The following is a 14,173-nucleotide window of genomic DNA, read 5'->3' as shown; positions in this document are numbered from 1 at the left end:
TTGACCTACCTTTCCATGTTAATTTCTCTGATCTCAACATGATATGACCTACCCTCCTATAATAGCATTAACATAACCGAGTGTTTCCATTCTCTCACTAATGATCTTTGGTTTTATTGTCAATGTCTGGATGGATACCTTTAGCATGAACTGAACTTTAGCATGACCATCCGTAAGGATTTATATCCAGTGGAACTGTCCCGTCGAACTGCTTGCAATGAAGACTAGCTTATCTATGAATATTACTTCTGTTAATATGTCTCGATGTATTTTCCAGAGTCCCCATCCTTTATTAAAACTCCAAGCCCAGTGGAGGGCATTAAAGGAAAAGATACCAGCCTCCACTGTGAGATGTTTGGCACTCCACCTTTCCAGGTTAACTGGTACAAAGACAAAAGGCCACTAAAGGAGAGTAGGAAATATAAGATGGTCAGTGAGGGCAGCTCTGCCACACTTCATATTATGAAACTGGAGCAAGATGAAGCTGGTCTATATGAGTGCAGGGTGTCAAACAATGTAGGAAGTGAATCCTGCCGTACTACCATTACCCTTAAAGGTTAGTACAGAATCAGTGCCTATTTCTTCAAAGCTTACTCTTAGTGCAATTATGTCTCCTTACCTTTGATCTTTCCATCGATATTCAGAACAACCATCGTTTGTCAAGAAACTGGTCGACCAATCAGTGAGAGTCGGTCAGCAGTTGACACTGACCGCTACAGTAAAAGGCTCTGACCCTTTGACTGTGTCCTGGGTTCAGGACAAAGATCACATTCTCAGAGACAGTGACAACAGGAAGATCACCTTTGAGAACAATGTGGTCTCTCTCGTAGTGCCCAAAGCTGACTCGACCACAGCTGGTAAATACACCTGCCAGCTGAGGAATGACTCTGGAGTTGTGGAGTCTGTCTCCCAAGTGACTGTTCTAGGTTTGTAGAATTCCAGACTTTATGTCATTACCACTAGTGACAGTGTAAGGATTCGTTTAGCTTAATATCTTCTTCCCTAATTTCTAGAGCCCGCTACTATTGTGGATAGCCCAGAGTCCTTGAATGTGAAGTCAGGAGACAATGCAGCTCTTGAAGTCATCGTATCTGGCTCACCAGAACTGAAAATTAAGTGGTTCAAGGATAACAAAGACCTCTCTGCTGGTGCCAAGTATCAGATGTCCTTCACAAAGAAGGTTGCCACCCTGAAGATTCGGTCTGCTGACAAAGCAGACGCTGGAGAATACAAATTAGAGGTTACAAACCATGTTGGCAAAGCCTCTTGCAAAACTAAACTCTCTGTCTCAGGTTGGTGGCCATTGTATACATACCATTTTGTGAACTTTCTTATTCTCTTGTGAAATTTTGATCCTCTTAATTAGCAGTCAGCTCAGAAATATTTTATAATGTGTTGTTTTTTTGACAATAGATAAGTTGATTCCACCGAGTTTCATAAGGAAGCTGAGAGACACCCACCTTATTGTGGGTAAGCCTGGTGAGATGGAGTGTAAGGTTACTGGCTCTGCTCCTTTAACAACTTCCTGGTTCCACAATGGCCAAGAGATCAAAAGTGGGCAAAACTATGACATTAGCTGCACCGATAATAACTGCAAACTGAGAGTTCCAACTATCAGGATGTCAGATTCCGGCAAATACACATGTAAAGCTGCAAACGCGGCAGGAACCAGTGAGACAAGTGCTACATTGAATGTAACAGGTCAGTAGATGTGAATAAAATCGAAAACAAATAATGTCAAGGATGTTTTCCTTAGCACGGGATCAGGAAGAATCTTACAATCTATCATTTTTATTTGAACCCAGAACCTCCATCTTTTGTGGAAACACCTGAGGCAAAGGAAACATTGCCCAGCAAAAATGTGTCATTCTCAGCTAAAGTGAGAGGAAGTGCACCCCTGAAAGTGAAATGGTTTAGGGGAGCCAAGGAAATGCAGCACGGAAGAGGCTGTGAGATCACCCTGAAGGACGATGTTGCCACTTTGATGCTTCACAGAGTAGAAAAGTCCCACGCTGGAGAGTACACTTGCCAGATCATTAACGATGCAGGGAAGGAAAGCTGCCCAGTTTACCTCTTTGTAAAAGGTTTGTTAGCAGGATAGTTTTCTTTTTTTAACCATCTGTGCACTTCTAAAAATTAAATTTATGTAACTGATTACGGAATTACCTCTCTCAGAACCAGTCCACTTTGTGAAGAAGCTGAGGGACATTTCCTTTGAAAGGGGCAAGCCTCTGAGGCTTGAGGTCACATTCGCTGGAACCCCCAGGATAAATGTGTCGTGGAAGAAGGACGGTAAACCCATCTGGGCCTCTTATCAGTACAATGTGATCACCACAGACACCTCCTGTATCCTGGAGGTACTTAACTCTGACAAGATGGAGGCAGCTGGTAGATACTCTTGCGAAATAGACAACGAAGTTGGAAGTGACAGATGCGAAGCACAAGTGTCAATTCTAGGTAAAATTATTAATGTGCATGTTATTCTGCTAAATTTTGTAGTTTCAGTTGTAATAATTCATGATTATTCATTAATTCGTTCCATCATTTGTGTATCCACAACTCAACATCTGTAGTCATACTAAATCATCATCAACATCTTTCACTTTAGAACGACCATTCTTTGTTGAAAAAATGGAGCCAGTGGAGGTAACTGCCGGTGATCCAGTTACCCTGACATGCCGTATTGCGGGAACTCCTGACATCTCCGTAGTGTGGTTTAAAGCTGATGGAAAGCTGCGCAAGTCCAACACTTGCTCAATGGACTTCGCAAATGGTGTTGCCACCTTGAAACTGATCAAAACAACCAAGTCGGATCATGGCGAATATATTTGCAAGGCCGAGAACCGGGTTGGTTCAGCCTCCGCCAGCTGTACTGTGATGGTGAAAGGTGATGTTCGTTTTCCATACTTCTTTTTTTCTACGTTTACAAATCCTACCGTGATTTTGCAACAGGTTTCAAGGACACATTTTGTTCAACTGACTTGTTCAATGAATATATAACATAGCAGTCAACAACAGGCTCTAGATCAGCCTGTTATTTCTGTTGATGGATCCTCTCCCTTAGAGGTTTCCCACTTTAAAGAACGTGACTCATACTCTTTTAATCTCTCTCTTTTAATTAAACAAAAAATTGTCCTAAAGATCACCTCAGGTGAAATATGTAACTCTTGGAAAAAATACTAATGTACCTTTCTCTTAATAGCTCCATTAGTTACACTACATCCATGATAGCAAAACTAACTTTGACATAGACGCATAGAAATGCATGGCAACATAACAGTGGGCACATTTCTAACATCAGCATTGCTTCTCTCAGAACCTGTGCGCTTTATCAAGAAGCTGGAGGACACTGCTTTCATAGTTGGTCAGCCGCTGAAACTAGTCTGCACATATGCCGGAAGCCAGAGTGTCTACGTTACATGGAAAAAGGACAGCAAGTTGATTTGGGCCTCTTATCAGTATAATGTTAAAACTACTGACTCAACCTGCATTCTGGAGGTCCTCTACAGTGACAGGCCTGAGGCAGCTGGAACATACACTTGCGAAATTTCCAACGGAGCTGGAACCGACATCTGCCACGCTTGTGTCAGCCTAGGTAAAGTCACAAACTTAAAACACCATCTGCTTTCAGTTCATCAACTAATTGTGTAAATAACCTCTGCTGTTGTTTAGTAGCCACAGTAGATTGTGGAAGTCATCTAGGACTAAAATAATGATCTCACTCATTTGAGACTACTGCATGACCTCTCTTACCTGCCTGCTAGCATAACATAATATAGGCTACATGCATCTAACCCAACCATTAGTCCTCTCAGAACCGGCTCGCTTTGTGAAAAAGCTGGAAGACAAGTATTTCAGACTTTGCGAACCTTTTACCCACAAGTGCACATACACCAGTAGCCAAAGAGTGTGTGTGACCTGGAAGAAGGATGGCAAACTAATCTGGGCATCATATAACTACAACATCAAGACCACCACTGACACTTGCATCCTAGAAATCCTCAACAATGACCAAGAAGAGGCTGTCGGAAGATACACGTGAAATTGCTAATGCTGAAGGAACCGACATGTGCCATGCTAATGTTAAACTAGGTAAACCACCTTGGCAATTTATTTTTTTTCATTATTTCATTACAGGGATTTTAAAAATCTCTTGAATCATTTACGCTTCCATTAGATATCATATAATAATGAGTTTGTTTAAAAGGCAAAACACCACTGCTTACATTATCTAACACCGCCATTGCTAATTGATTTCTTAAAAACCTGTTTGCTTTGTGAGAAAACTGAGAAACATCTTGTATAAAATTGGCCACCCTTTGATGCTGGAGTGCACATTCCCTGGCAGCCAGAGGATTTATATCAGCTGGATGAAAGACGGCAGACCCATCTGGGCTTCATACAATTACAACGTCAAAACTACCAACTTCTCCAGCGCTCTGGAAGTTCTCAACTGTGACAGTCAGGAAGCCGTTGGGAAATACTCATGTGAGATTTCCAATTCAGAGGCCACTGATATCTGCCATGCTGTGGTTAAGATAGATAAAGCAACTAACAAATGCACCTGATGAACATCACTGTTGATTTCAGTTCATTTAAATTTCGAGATGTCAAAAATCATAAATTGTAGCGAATCTCCTGACCAGTCCTTTCACATAAACATGCATTTGCTTGCTGTAACACAAAAATTTCAACTAACATCGCCATTGCCTCCTGTAGAACACTTTCTAAAAGAGCTGGAAGACACCACTTTTAGACTCGACCAGCCACTGTGACTGCTATCTGCCATGCACAGGTCAAACTTTGTAAAACATTAAACCTGACAGGTCATAGTGAGGGCTCATTGTTTTTTGGTTTTAAATTTTTCAAACAAAACCGGGAATTTTTTTTGGTATTGTGAATGCATCTAGGAACAACTACCTTTTACAATTAAAGCTATGATATGCATGAAAAATATAAGTAAAACAAAAATCAGATTACAAGAATACCATTTGCAGCATAAAACATTACGCAGGTTCGCTTTTTTTTTTTAAAATGACATGGACAGATTGCACTCCAGTATAATTAACTGCCCTTTGGTGTTTTCTTTCCACTTTTCCCTTCAATTTCTGGGGTGACCTCATCACCAGAAGACACATTTTAATGTCAGTTGCAGTGAATGTTACTTTTGAGGCATGGCAACATTAAAAATGGTTTTAAATTCATGCTTAAAATCATTAAAAATTGAAAACAATGAGCCTTATTTGTAGTTTAACCATCATAATTATAGCTTATGTGCTAACTCCATTTCACAAAATATCACACATCTTTCTCACTAGTTGACAGGCAACTAACAACTAACGTCCTTGCCTCCTACAACCTGTGCGTTTTGTGAAAAAGCTGGAAGATGTGACCTTTAGGGTTGACCAGCCTCTGAGGCTTCAGGTCACGTACATGGGCACCCATTACGTGTATGTGAGCTGGACAAAAGATGGCAAGCCAATCTGGGCTTCTTATAAGTACAACATCAAGACTACAGACAACATCTCTGTCTTGGAGGTTGTCAACTGTGTCAGAGAAGAGGCTGCTGGGAGATATTCCTGTGAAATATCCAATGCTAGTAGCTCTGCTATCTATCATGCTCATGTCAGACTAGGTAACTCCCACTAACATGCCCATTCACTGATTTGCTAACAGGGGAGGTTACATGATATACTCTAACCAACACCAATGTTACTTCTCTCAGAACCAGTGCGTTTCGTGAAAAAGCTAGAAGACAAATCATACCATCTGGGCTATCCATTGAGTCTGATGTGCAAGTACACCGGCACTCAGAAAGTGCATGTGAGCCGGATGAAGGAAGGGAAGCCAATCTGGGCTTCGTACAAATACAACGTCAAGACCACCGATTCATTGTGTGTTTTGGAAGTCCTCAATAGTGACAGAGAAGAAGCCGCTAGGGTTTATTCTTGTCAAGTTTCTAACACAGAAAGCTCTGTCATCTGTGATGCTTCTGTCATATGTAAAACCTCAGAGAAAAGTACAAGTATTCTCACATCTCATTGGCTAACACTGACTATCAAACTTTTGCTGGTACATAGCTGTAGAAAATAAAATTTTCATCCTACTCCCAGATAAGCTTCTGTTCTACTTGGTTTTGCTTCACAACTTTTAAGAGTGCTTCTTCTTTTGGCCTTTTGGAAAAGTTGAAAGAAGATACTGAGGTTTGTTGGTTCATATTCTAAAGGGCTGGATATATTCCAAAATGGACATGGACATTGATAGTGCACACAGTTCTGTTTATATTACGGTGGGTACCTCCAGAGGAAGGTGTGTTCGTATGTTTTTGGCACGCACAGTCTGAGTAGTTATATCATTTGGGCTGTATGCAGATGGTTCACACAGACCATGGAGGACATGGGCAACTGATGAACCGTACGTCACCCACACCCTTACAGCTATGCGGGTGCTTAAACTATCATTTGCATTTATAATAAGTGAGTACCAGGGGGCCCTAGTGATCTAGGAAAAAAGCACATAGCTAATTCTAGAATGAAGCGCTTCTCTTTTTTTGTTTGTGATTCATGGTTTTTGACACATAAATAAAACAAAATGACCAAGTTATGCTTGAACTGTAATCATTTTTTCAGTAAGCCAACTGGAAGAAACCCTTAATGAGTAAATACATTGTGCAATGGTGGCTAGTGGAAACACAAGCTGGTCTGGGGGTAGTGTGGAACTTTGGCTGTATATCATACTTCACAGAATTTTATTTTTTAAAAATTGTGCAATGGTGGCTAGTGGAAACACAAGCTGGTCTGGGGGTAGTGTGGAACTTTGGCTGTATATCATACTTCACAGAATTCAATTAAAGCTAATTGAATTTCATCAGTGAATTATAATTAAGGATTCATTCTTGAATTCTAATTATATCCTCCACTTGCTCACCATCACCTTTGCGTCTAAAAACCATCACTGCTTCTCACAACCTGATTGCTTCATCAGGAAGCTGGAAAATACCAAATTCAGAGTTGGAGGACCACTTACACTTAGAGTTGCGTTCACCGGTAGCCAAAGAGTGAAGGTGAACTGGAGGAAAGATGGGAAGCTGATCTGGGCCTCTTATCAGTACAATGTAAAGAACAAAGACTGCAGCTGGGTTCTGGATGTCCTCAGTAGCGACAGAGAAGAGGCTTGTGGAAGATACACTTGCAAAATTTCCAATGCCGAAGGCCTCCAATATCTGCCATGCTTATGCCAAACTAGGTAACACTAACCAACAACACAGTGCTTGTAGTTCTAATAATTTCTTTAGTACTAAATTAATAATTCCTAGAGGCAACTACTAATGCCACTCACATAGCCTTTCGACCACCTGTAACTTTTCTTACCTTCATGTACAGATAAAGATCCCTCCATTCACATAGCGTCTCTTTCTACGCGTGAAATCATCCACGGTCTCCTTTAGATACTGCACCTTCGTATAGTCCTTCATCCTCCGCATTTAAGATCAGTGGTTTCTATGACTGATTTCAGCATTGCTTCTCTCAAAACCTCTCTGATTTGTATGTAATGTTACTTCGTAACCAATGTAACTATCGTTTCCCATGGTCCTCTGCTTGTTGGTAACAAGGAGGAATTTTGTAACATCTAAAAAGTCCTGGATTATGTTGTCGATGTGTTTAGGGTTTGCTGGTCCTGTGTTTGTTAGGTTTGGAAAGGAAAAGGATTTTATAATGACTTAGAGATCTCTGAGAGCACATTTTTCATGTTGTTATGGTTGGGTCAAAGAAATATTTTCTTGCTTGAAAAAGGGATTATTAGGCAGGTAGAAGGAATCGTTAATAGGTTAGATATTCTGTATTTGATTGCTTTTGTGTTGCGGGTCATGTTTATGTTGTCTTACGTGCTGGGCCTCTGTTTTCCCAAATGCTATGGTAGTGGCCCAGTGGCCTGGTGGATGGTAGATTTGAATTTCACACCATTTCCCCTTATCACAACATTGCCTGATTTTCTACACTTTCTCCCCCACTAACAGAGCGCAAGGTCCCTCCAAACTTCACTAGGAAGCCCTCCGATTCCATGGTGGATTCAGTGGGTAAGACAGTGATGATGGAGGGTCGGGTGTCTGGCTCCCAGCCACTGAACGTCACGTGGTACAAGGACAACAATGAAATCTATGCTTCTAACAAATATGACATCAGCTTCAAGAACAACATTGCTGTGCTGTGTGTCAGAGACTCCACGATGTCTGACGGTGGGGTGTACATCTGTGAGGCCTCCAATGAAGCTGGCAAAGCTTCGTGTAGCGTTTCTCTCACCATTTCAGGTATGAGTGTGTTGGTTTGTCTCCATTATTTGACATTTTTCAATAATTTATAAAACTGATGATATATAGGTGTTATGTTTTGTTGTGTGTTCCTTTGAAAGTTAGATGACTTTCAAGTAAAACTGATCCTCTGAATATCCGACGACCCAACCCAACTGGGGTCTCGGATCCATACTGTTTAGTCCATCTTGGTTCAGTTGATCCACCTTAAATAGATCCAGGTCTCTTCAAAATTTGGATTGAAGTCGTAAGGATCTGAGAACAGTCTAACATGAGCAGAACATGCTACTTCTTCAGTCAGCCAATCAAAAAGCAGCAAATGGCTGCCTTAAGTATGTTATTTTCATGTTGGTTCCCAGTCACACCACATAGTGATACAGCGAAATTTAGCCATGCATCCTCATGAAACAGGTGGTGTAAGAAACTTGGTGATGTAGTGACTTCCTGCAGGGCCAGTTGACAAGCTAGCTGATAACATGCTGCCAGTAGCCAGTTGGAATAGCTTGCTAAACTAGCTGGATTGTTACCCATTGGCTAACTACAATTTATGAAGATTCCTAGTTTGGTCACTAACTGGACAATGTGATAAATTGTCTAATTCAAGATGCATTTGTACAATTTCACCACTGACTCTGTGGAACTGTTTATACTCCAGCAGAGTTAGATGGTGCTTATATGATAGCTTTTTATGTTCCCTGAAAGGTCACCTCAAAAATGTCCCCCTTATAAATGCTGGTGTGACTGGGCCTTTAGAGACTGTCACTATTAATTTTTAAAGCATTGCATTTTGTCCAGAAGGCAACCATTTTTGGTATTGAGTTTTCCCCATGTTGCCAGTATATTTGGAATAGATAACTAAAGGTTTGTTTGTTTTTATCCGAGATCTTCCCAGCTGGTTCAGAGCTAGATAACAGACCAAGAGCTCTACCTGTCTTCAAACAGAGTGGAGGCAGAACAGAAACCAACACAGACAAATAGCTTTACTTTTTTGGGATTCAGATCCTGTTTCCTTTGAGTCTGTTTGGGGAAAGGCCTGTATTCCCTCTAAAGGTTTCTGACAAATTCTGCCAAAGTGTCCTGGCAGAATTTGGCAGAAAAAGGCAAGAGTCTGTAGCTGTCCTGCTTCTTTCCCTCAGAAACTGGCCAAGCACCGAAATTTGACATCCGTCTGGAGCCAGTGACAGTGAGCGAGGGGGAGAAGCTGAGTCTCAAATGCCACATCACTGGCTCTCCTCCACTGACCATCCAGTGGATGAAGGACAGGAAGGAGCTGATGTCCAGGGGAAACACCCGAATCACATTTGTTGGTGGGATGGCCTGTCTGGAAATCAGCCCAGTTTCAAAGACCGATGCAGGGGATTACCTCTGCAAAGCCAGCAATGCTAATGGCAGTGACTTCTGCAAGTCCAGGGTCACTGTGAAAGGTAACAAAATCAGTTTTTGGTATCAGTTTTGTGTGATGAACAGTGGCATTTCTTACATTTTACTGACCAGCCTGTCTCCTGATTGTTTACAATCTCTCCTCGAGTTTATTTTTTTATTTTCAACTCATTTTTACACAATAAAAAGCATAAAAATACATGACTGCTGAAAACACTCACCCGGTGTTGCCAAACTGGACATTTTTCTACCCAACTAGGATACTTTTTTTTACAATGATCTAAAAGAATTGGTGGATATCATTTTTCAATATTGAAGTCATGGAATCGGGCTCACCTAATTATACTAATAAAACAAAATACCAGAGGCATATATTTAGCCACAGGACCTAACTATATACTCCTTTGTCAGATGGAAAAAAATTGACATGGACCACTTTATTGGACAGATTTGAGGCTCTGACTGGGTTTCTTAGTTTCATTCAAATGTGGCAACACTACACTCACCTTTCTTTTCAGACAAAGGAGCCAAGGCCACCCCCACAGAGGCCACCGCCCCAGCTGAGGCTGCTCCAGTCAAAAGGCGTGATAACCTGTTCTTCATCGAGGAACCCAAAAATGTTTCTGTCACAGAGAGTAAGTAGCCTGTTGGAAGACCATTCTGGACCTGAAGCTATGTTTCATGGGAGCTCTGTACAAGAACATTAATTCAGTGTTACTGGCAGCTAGTTGAAGCATTACCATCTCAACTCTTTCACAGAGGTGGATTCCAAATGTGCGATAAGGTTCATCATATCAAAGTTTTTCTTCTTTCAAATGAAATCCAATTTTTTTTTAAGAAGTATTTTTCATCTTGATACATAGACTAGCACAGAAATGATCAGTAAATTAATAGATTATTCAGTCAACAGAATATTAATTTGTAACTATTTTGATCATGTATTAATCGTTACTCCTTTTCCAAGCAAAAATGATAAACATTTACTGGTTCCAGCACCTAGAATCTAAAGATTTACAGTTTTATAGCCAAATTGGTTGATCAGTCAATCAGGAAATATATATATATATATATATATATATATATATATATATGTCATATACACCTTTCAGTAATTTTTTTATTTGTATGTGTTTATAACTGTGGTTTTTCAGTGTCCCCACTTATGGAATCATTTTGTCAGACTAACTGTTCAACACATTTTATGTTGTGTTTGTATGTAGTGTATGTTCAATGATGGATAAACATTGGGCTTGTACTAGTTGTATATGTGACATGATATATATTATATCCATTTCAAAGAGAGAAGTTAAAAGAAGAACTGTTTATTACTCCAATACCCTAACCTAAACAACAGAGGAAACAATACAGTGTCTGAACTAAAGGTTGTCTTTAAAGAACTGTAGGACAGATGCAGACTGGTGCAGGTTGCACTCATTTAAAAAGTACAACATGAAGAATTTATATGAAACAGTTGATCATTGCAAAAATACATACACTGAAAAAAGTCCATGTCGAGCTGCATGTTTACTTTATTTTTTGCAGAGGACACCGCAACCTTCATCGCCAAGATTGGAGGCGACCCGATCCCGAGTGTGAAGTGGATGAAAGGCAAATGGAGGCAGATCACTCCTGGTGGTCGTATCTCCATCGAGCAGAAGGGCCGAGACACCAAACTGGAGATCAGGGAGGTGACCAAGTCCGACTCCGGACACTACAGATGTATCGCCACCAACAAGCATGGAGAAATCGAATGCAGTGCTGAGATGGAGGTCACCAAAAAGGAGGAAGTGGAAGGAATCGGAGACTTAAGGACAAGGCTAAAGAAGTAAGCGCTTTGGCATCAAGATATGTTGATTGTACTGTGCGATTGATTTCTTTTATCTGAATCTGTTTGGACATTCAGGAGAGATCGTTTGATTTTTGTTGCAGAATTTTGTCCTCTTTGAAAAAGAGATCATCTCTTTATATTGGTCCTGTTGACAAGAAGAGTCCATCTTTGATTGTGTATTTGATTTTTGTGCCAGGACTCCCTCGAAGCAGAAGAGCCCAAAGAAAGATGAAGAGATTGATATTGTGGAGTTGTTGAGAGGTCACAACCCTAAAGACTACGAGAAGATCCTGCGGAAACACGGAATCCACGACTACCGGGCCATCCTGCAGGCCATCGAGTTCCTCAAGAGGGAGAAGGAGATGGAGACTGGAAGAGCAGTGAGACAATTTAAATTACATAACTGATCCTGATGATAGTAAATCTGTAGTGGTTTGGGTCAAATTACTCAAATACTGAAAATACAACTACTAGAAGTATTTGAACCACTTGTCAAAGTTCAGCTTAACAAAAAGCAATTAATGGGCAGGTTTGAGACACAGCCTATTACATGGGCTATATGAGATATTTTACACTTCAGGAATTTAGTGGCCCATAACTTCAACTTTTAAGAACCCATAAGGTCTTGGTTCCAGGCTCTGCCTCGTGTTTCCTCTGTGGCTTACAAACCGGAACATTTTGGATATACGCCATTAAGAAGGCACCATTTTGATCTGTGAAACATACAGCAATGGGCAAAGTGGAGTTGATACTTTCTTTTATGTTTATATGTAATGACTTCAATGTAATTAATATTAAATTAATAGACAAGCTCCACCTGCAGAAGGGGGTGATCAAAATGGATCACAGAGACAAAATTTTAAATCTTTAAGTCATGAAATGATTCATTGTCATAAAATTAAGCTGCAACAATTCTTCTTAAGTCATTTTTTAAAGCAAATATGCCAAAATATCACCGGTTCCTCTATTGAAGTAAACTGAATACTTTTTGGTTCTGGACTGTTGGTCGGACAAAACAAACAGACAAAACATTTGAAGCATCAACTAAGTTTAGGAACATTTCAGATTATAATAATTATAATGATTTTATAATGATAATGATTTACTTCCAGAACCTCAGACAATGGCTACACATCAAGTTACAGGTTGTTAAGGTTCCTGTGGGAGAAAAGACCTACTAAAACGATTCTGAAAAGGTCAAAACAGAGCGATGATACAAATCTTCCCTCGATATTTCATCACACATCAGTGATGTAAAAAAAAGAGTTAAGTGTAATAGATTAAGATTTTGTTGCTCTGAATTAGATGCTTTAACAGTCGTCTTTCCCGCTGCAGGAGGTGGAGCATGGTGGTCGGGTTGAAGAGGAGGACATGGCTCGACTCATCCAGCAGCTGGAGGGACGCGTCAGCACAGAGGTACCAAAAAAATCAACATCAAAACCACCTTCACAAGAGGGCAGTGAAAGGGAAAGATTTGTTATTAGATTTGTTATGAGACTTTGGAATTAACACTTTTAAATAAAGAACAAACAGCCCTCTGTAGGTGAAATCAATCATCAAGTATCACAGGATAATAAGATTGTATACTGCCCCATATGGCCAAAAGTATGTGGACAGTCAACACATTCCAGTCATATGTGATGATTGAACATGTGATTCGAAAATCACGGGCATAAAACAGCCTCCACTCTTCTGCGAAGACTTAAAGCTGATACCGCTGTCACAGTAAAGCACAGAAGCTTGTTATTCTGAGATAATGACACATGTAAAGCTTTAGAAAAACAGAAAAACCCCACGAGAAGCCAACAGACACACAGCCAGAGTACTTGGAATACATCTTCTGATACACCTTACATGGGGTCATCAGGTATTTCGGGTCTTTTAACATCAGACACCCAGTTGACCCAGCCGCGGTTAATCAGGCCACAACTTTTGCTGTGGTTGTACTCGCTTGTCCCCATGGACGTCGTCTCCAAAACCAGAGCGACCTCGAAGCTTTCTCAGATGCTTCGGTGGTGTTCTTGATGGCTCTTCTCCTTGCTACTCCAATGACGCCCAGAGCGTTTAAGGCTTTGTGGAGTGAATGTCCGACAAATCTTCTGCATCTACCTCGATGGGCATGAATCTAGCCTTCAAGCCCTGCATGCGACAGTTGATGAACAGCTGTTTACACATGGTCATCTTCCTTTCATGAGCCACTACTCCATACAGTCCTCCCACAGTGTTGTCAGCTCAATTAGGATTCAGCCTGACAATTCTTGAAATTAAGGGGAAAAAAAACAGATGCCTCTGTTATTTCATTGCAGTATCATGTAGACCAACTCAGACAGGATCAGGACTGTAGTCAAAAGGGTTCAGGAACAGAAAGCATTTTATTTTTAGTATGTCTTTTTCAGACAACTTCTTAAAGTTAAAACAGTGAGCAAATGAGCCAAGTTCATAGTGTTCATCGCTGAAGTCCCATGGAAAAGTTCTAAATCTTAAGGTAGGTAGGTTTTACAACATTTTCCCATCCTTCAGGTAGCAATACAAAGCTTTTAAATTGAAAGTAACATTAGCAGTACATCCACATCCACAGCACTTCATAATTATTCATTAGTTTACTGTATTACAAAAGTCGGTGTGCTTCTTGTATGTTTTCATAATGTCTCAGCTGT

At 40.5% G+C, this 14,173-nt stretch overlaps 1 protein-coding gene across 1 annotated transcript in view; it reads left to right on the top strand.

The window, feature by feature from the left end:
* The window catches only part of ttn.1 (titin, tandem duplicate 1), a 203,856-nt gene that overhangs the window by 53,986 nt on the left and 135,697 nt on the right, over positions 1-14,173 (top strand). Inside the window, exons 61-73 of the mRNA XM_040148273.1 lie at positions 278-556; positions 645-926; positions 1,014-1,292; positions 1,414-1,701; positions 1,806-2,084; positions 2,176-2,457; positions 2,609-2,887; positions 8,018-8,308; positions 9,445-9,732; positions 10,207-10,323; positions 11,231-11,513; positions 11,713-11,896; positions 12,852-12,932. Coding sequence (XP_040004207.1) covers positions 278-556; positions 645-926; positions 1,014-1,292; positions 1,414-1,701; positions 1,806-2,084; positions 2,176-2,457; positions 2,609-2,887; positions 8,018-8,308; positions 9,445-9,732; positions 10,207-10,323; positions 11,231-11,513; positions 11,713-11,896; positions 12,852-12,932 — 3,212 coding nt within the window. The remainder of the gene's footprint in view (positions 1-277; positions 557-644; positions 927-1,013; positions 1,293-1,413; positions 1,702-1,805; positions 2,085-2,175; positions 2,458-2,608; positions 2,888-8,017; positions 8,309-9,444; positions 9,733-10,206; positions 10,324-11,230; positions 11,514-11,712; positions 11,897-12,851; positions 12,933-14,173) is intronic.

Source organism: Xiphias gladius, chromosome 16 (assembly GCF_016859285.1).
Source record: "Xiphias gladius isolate SHS-SW01 ecotype Sanya breed wild chromosome 16, ASM1685928v1, whole genome shotgun sequence".
Classification (NCBI taxonomy): Eukaryota; Metazoa; Chordata; class Actinopteri; order Istiophoriformes; family Xiphiidae; genus Xiphias; species Xiphias gladius.
The sequence above is the reverse complement of the archived record's forward strand: the minus strand, read 5'-3'. Positions and strand labels throughout refer to the sequence as shown.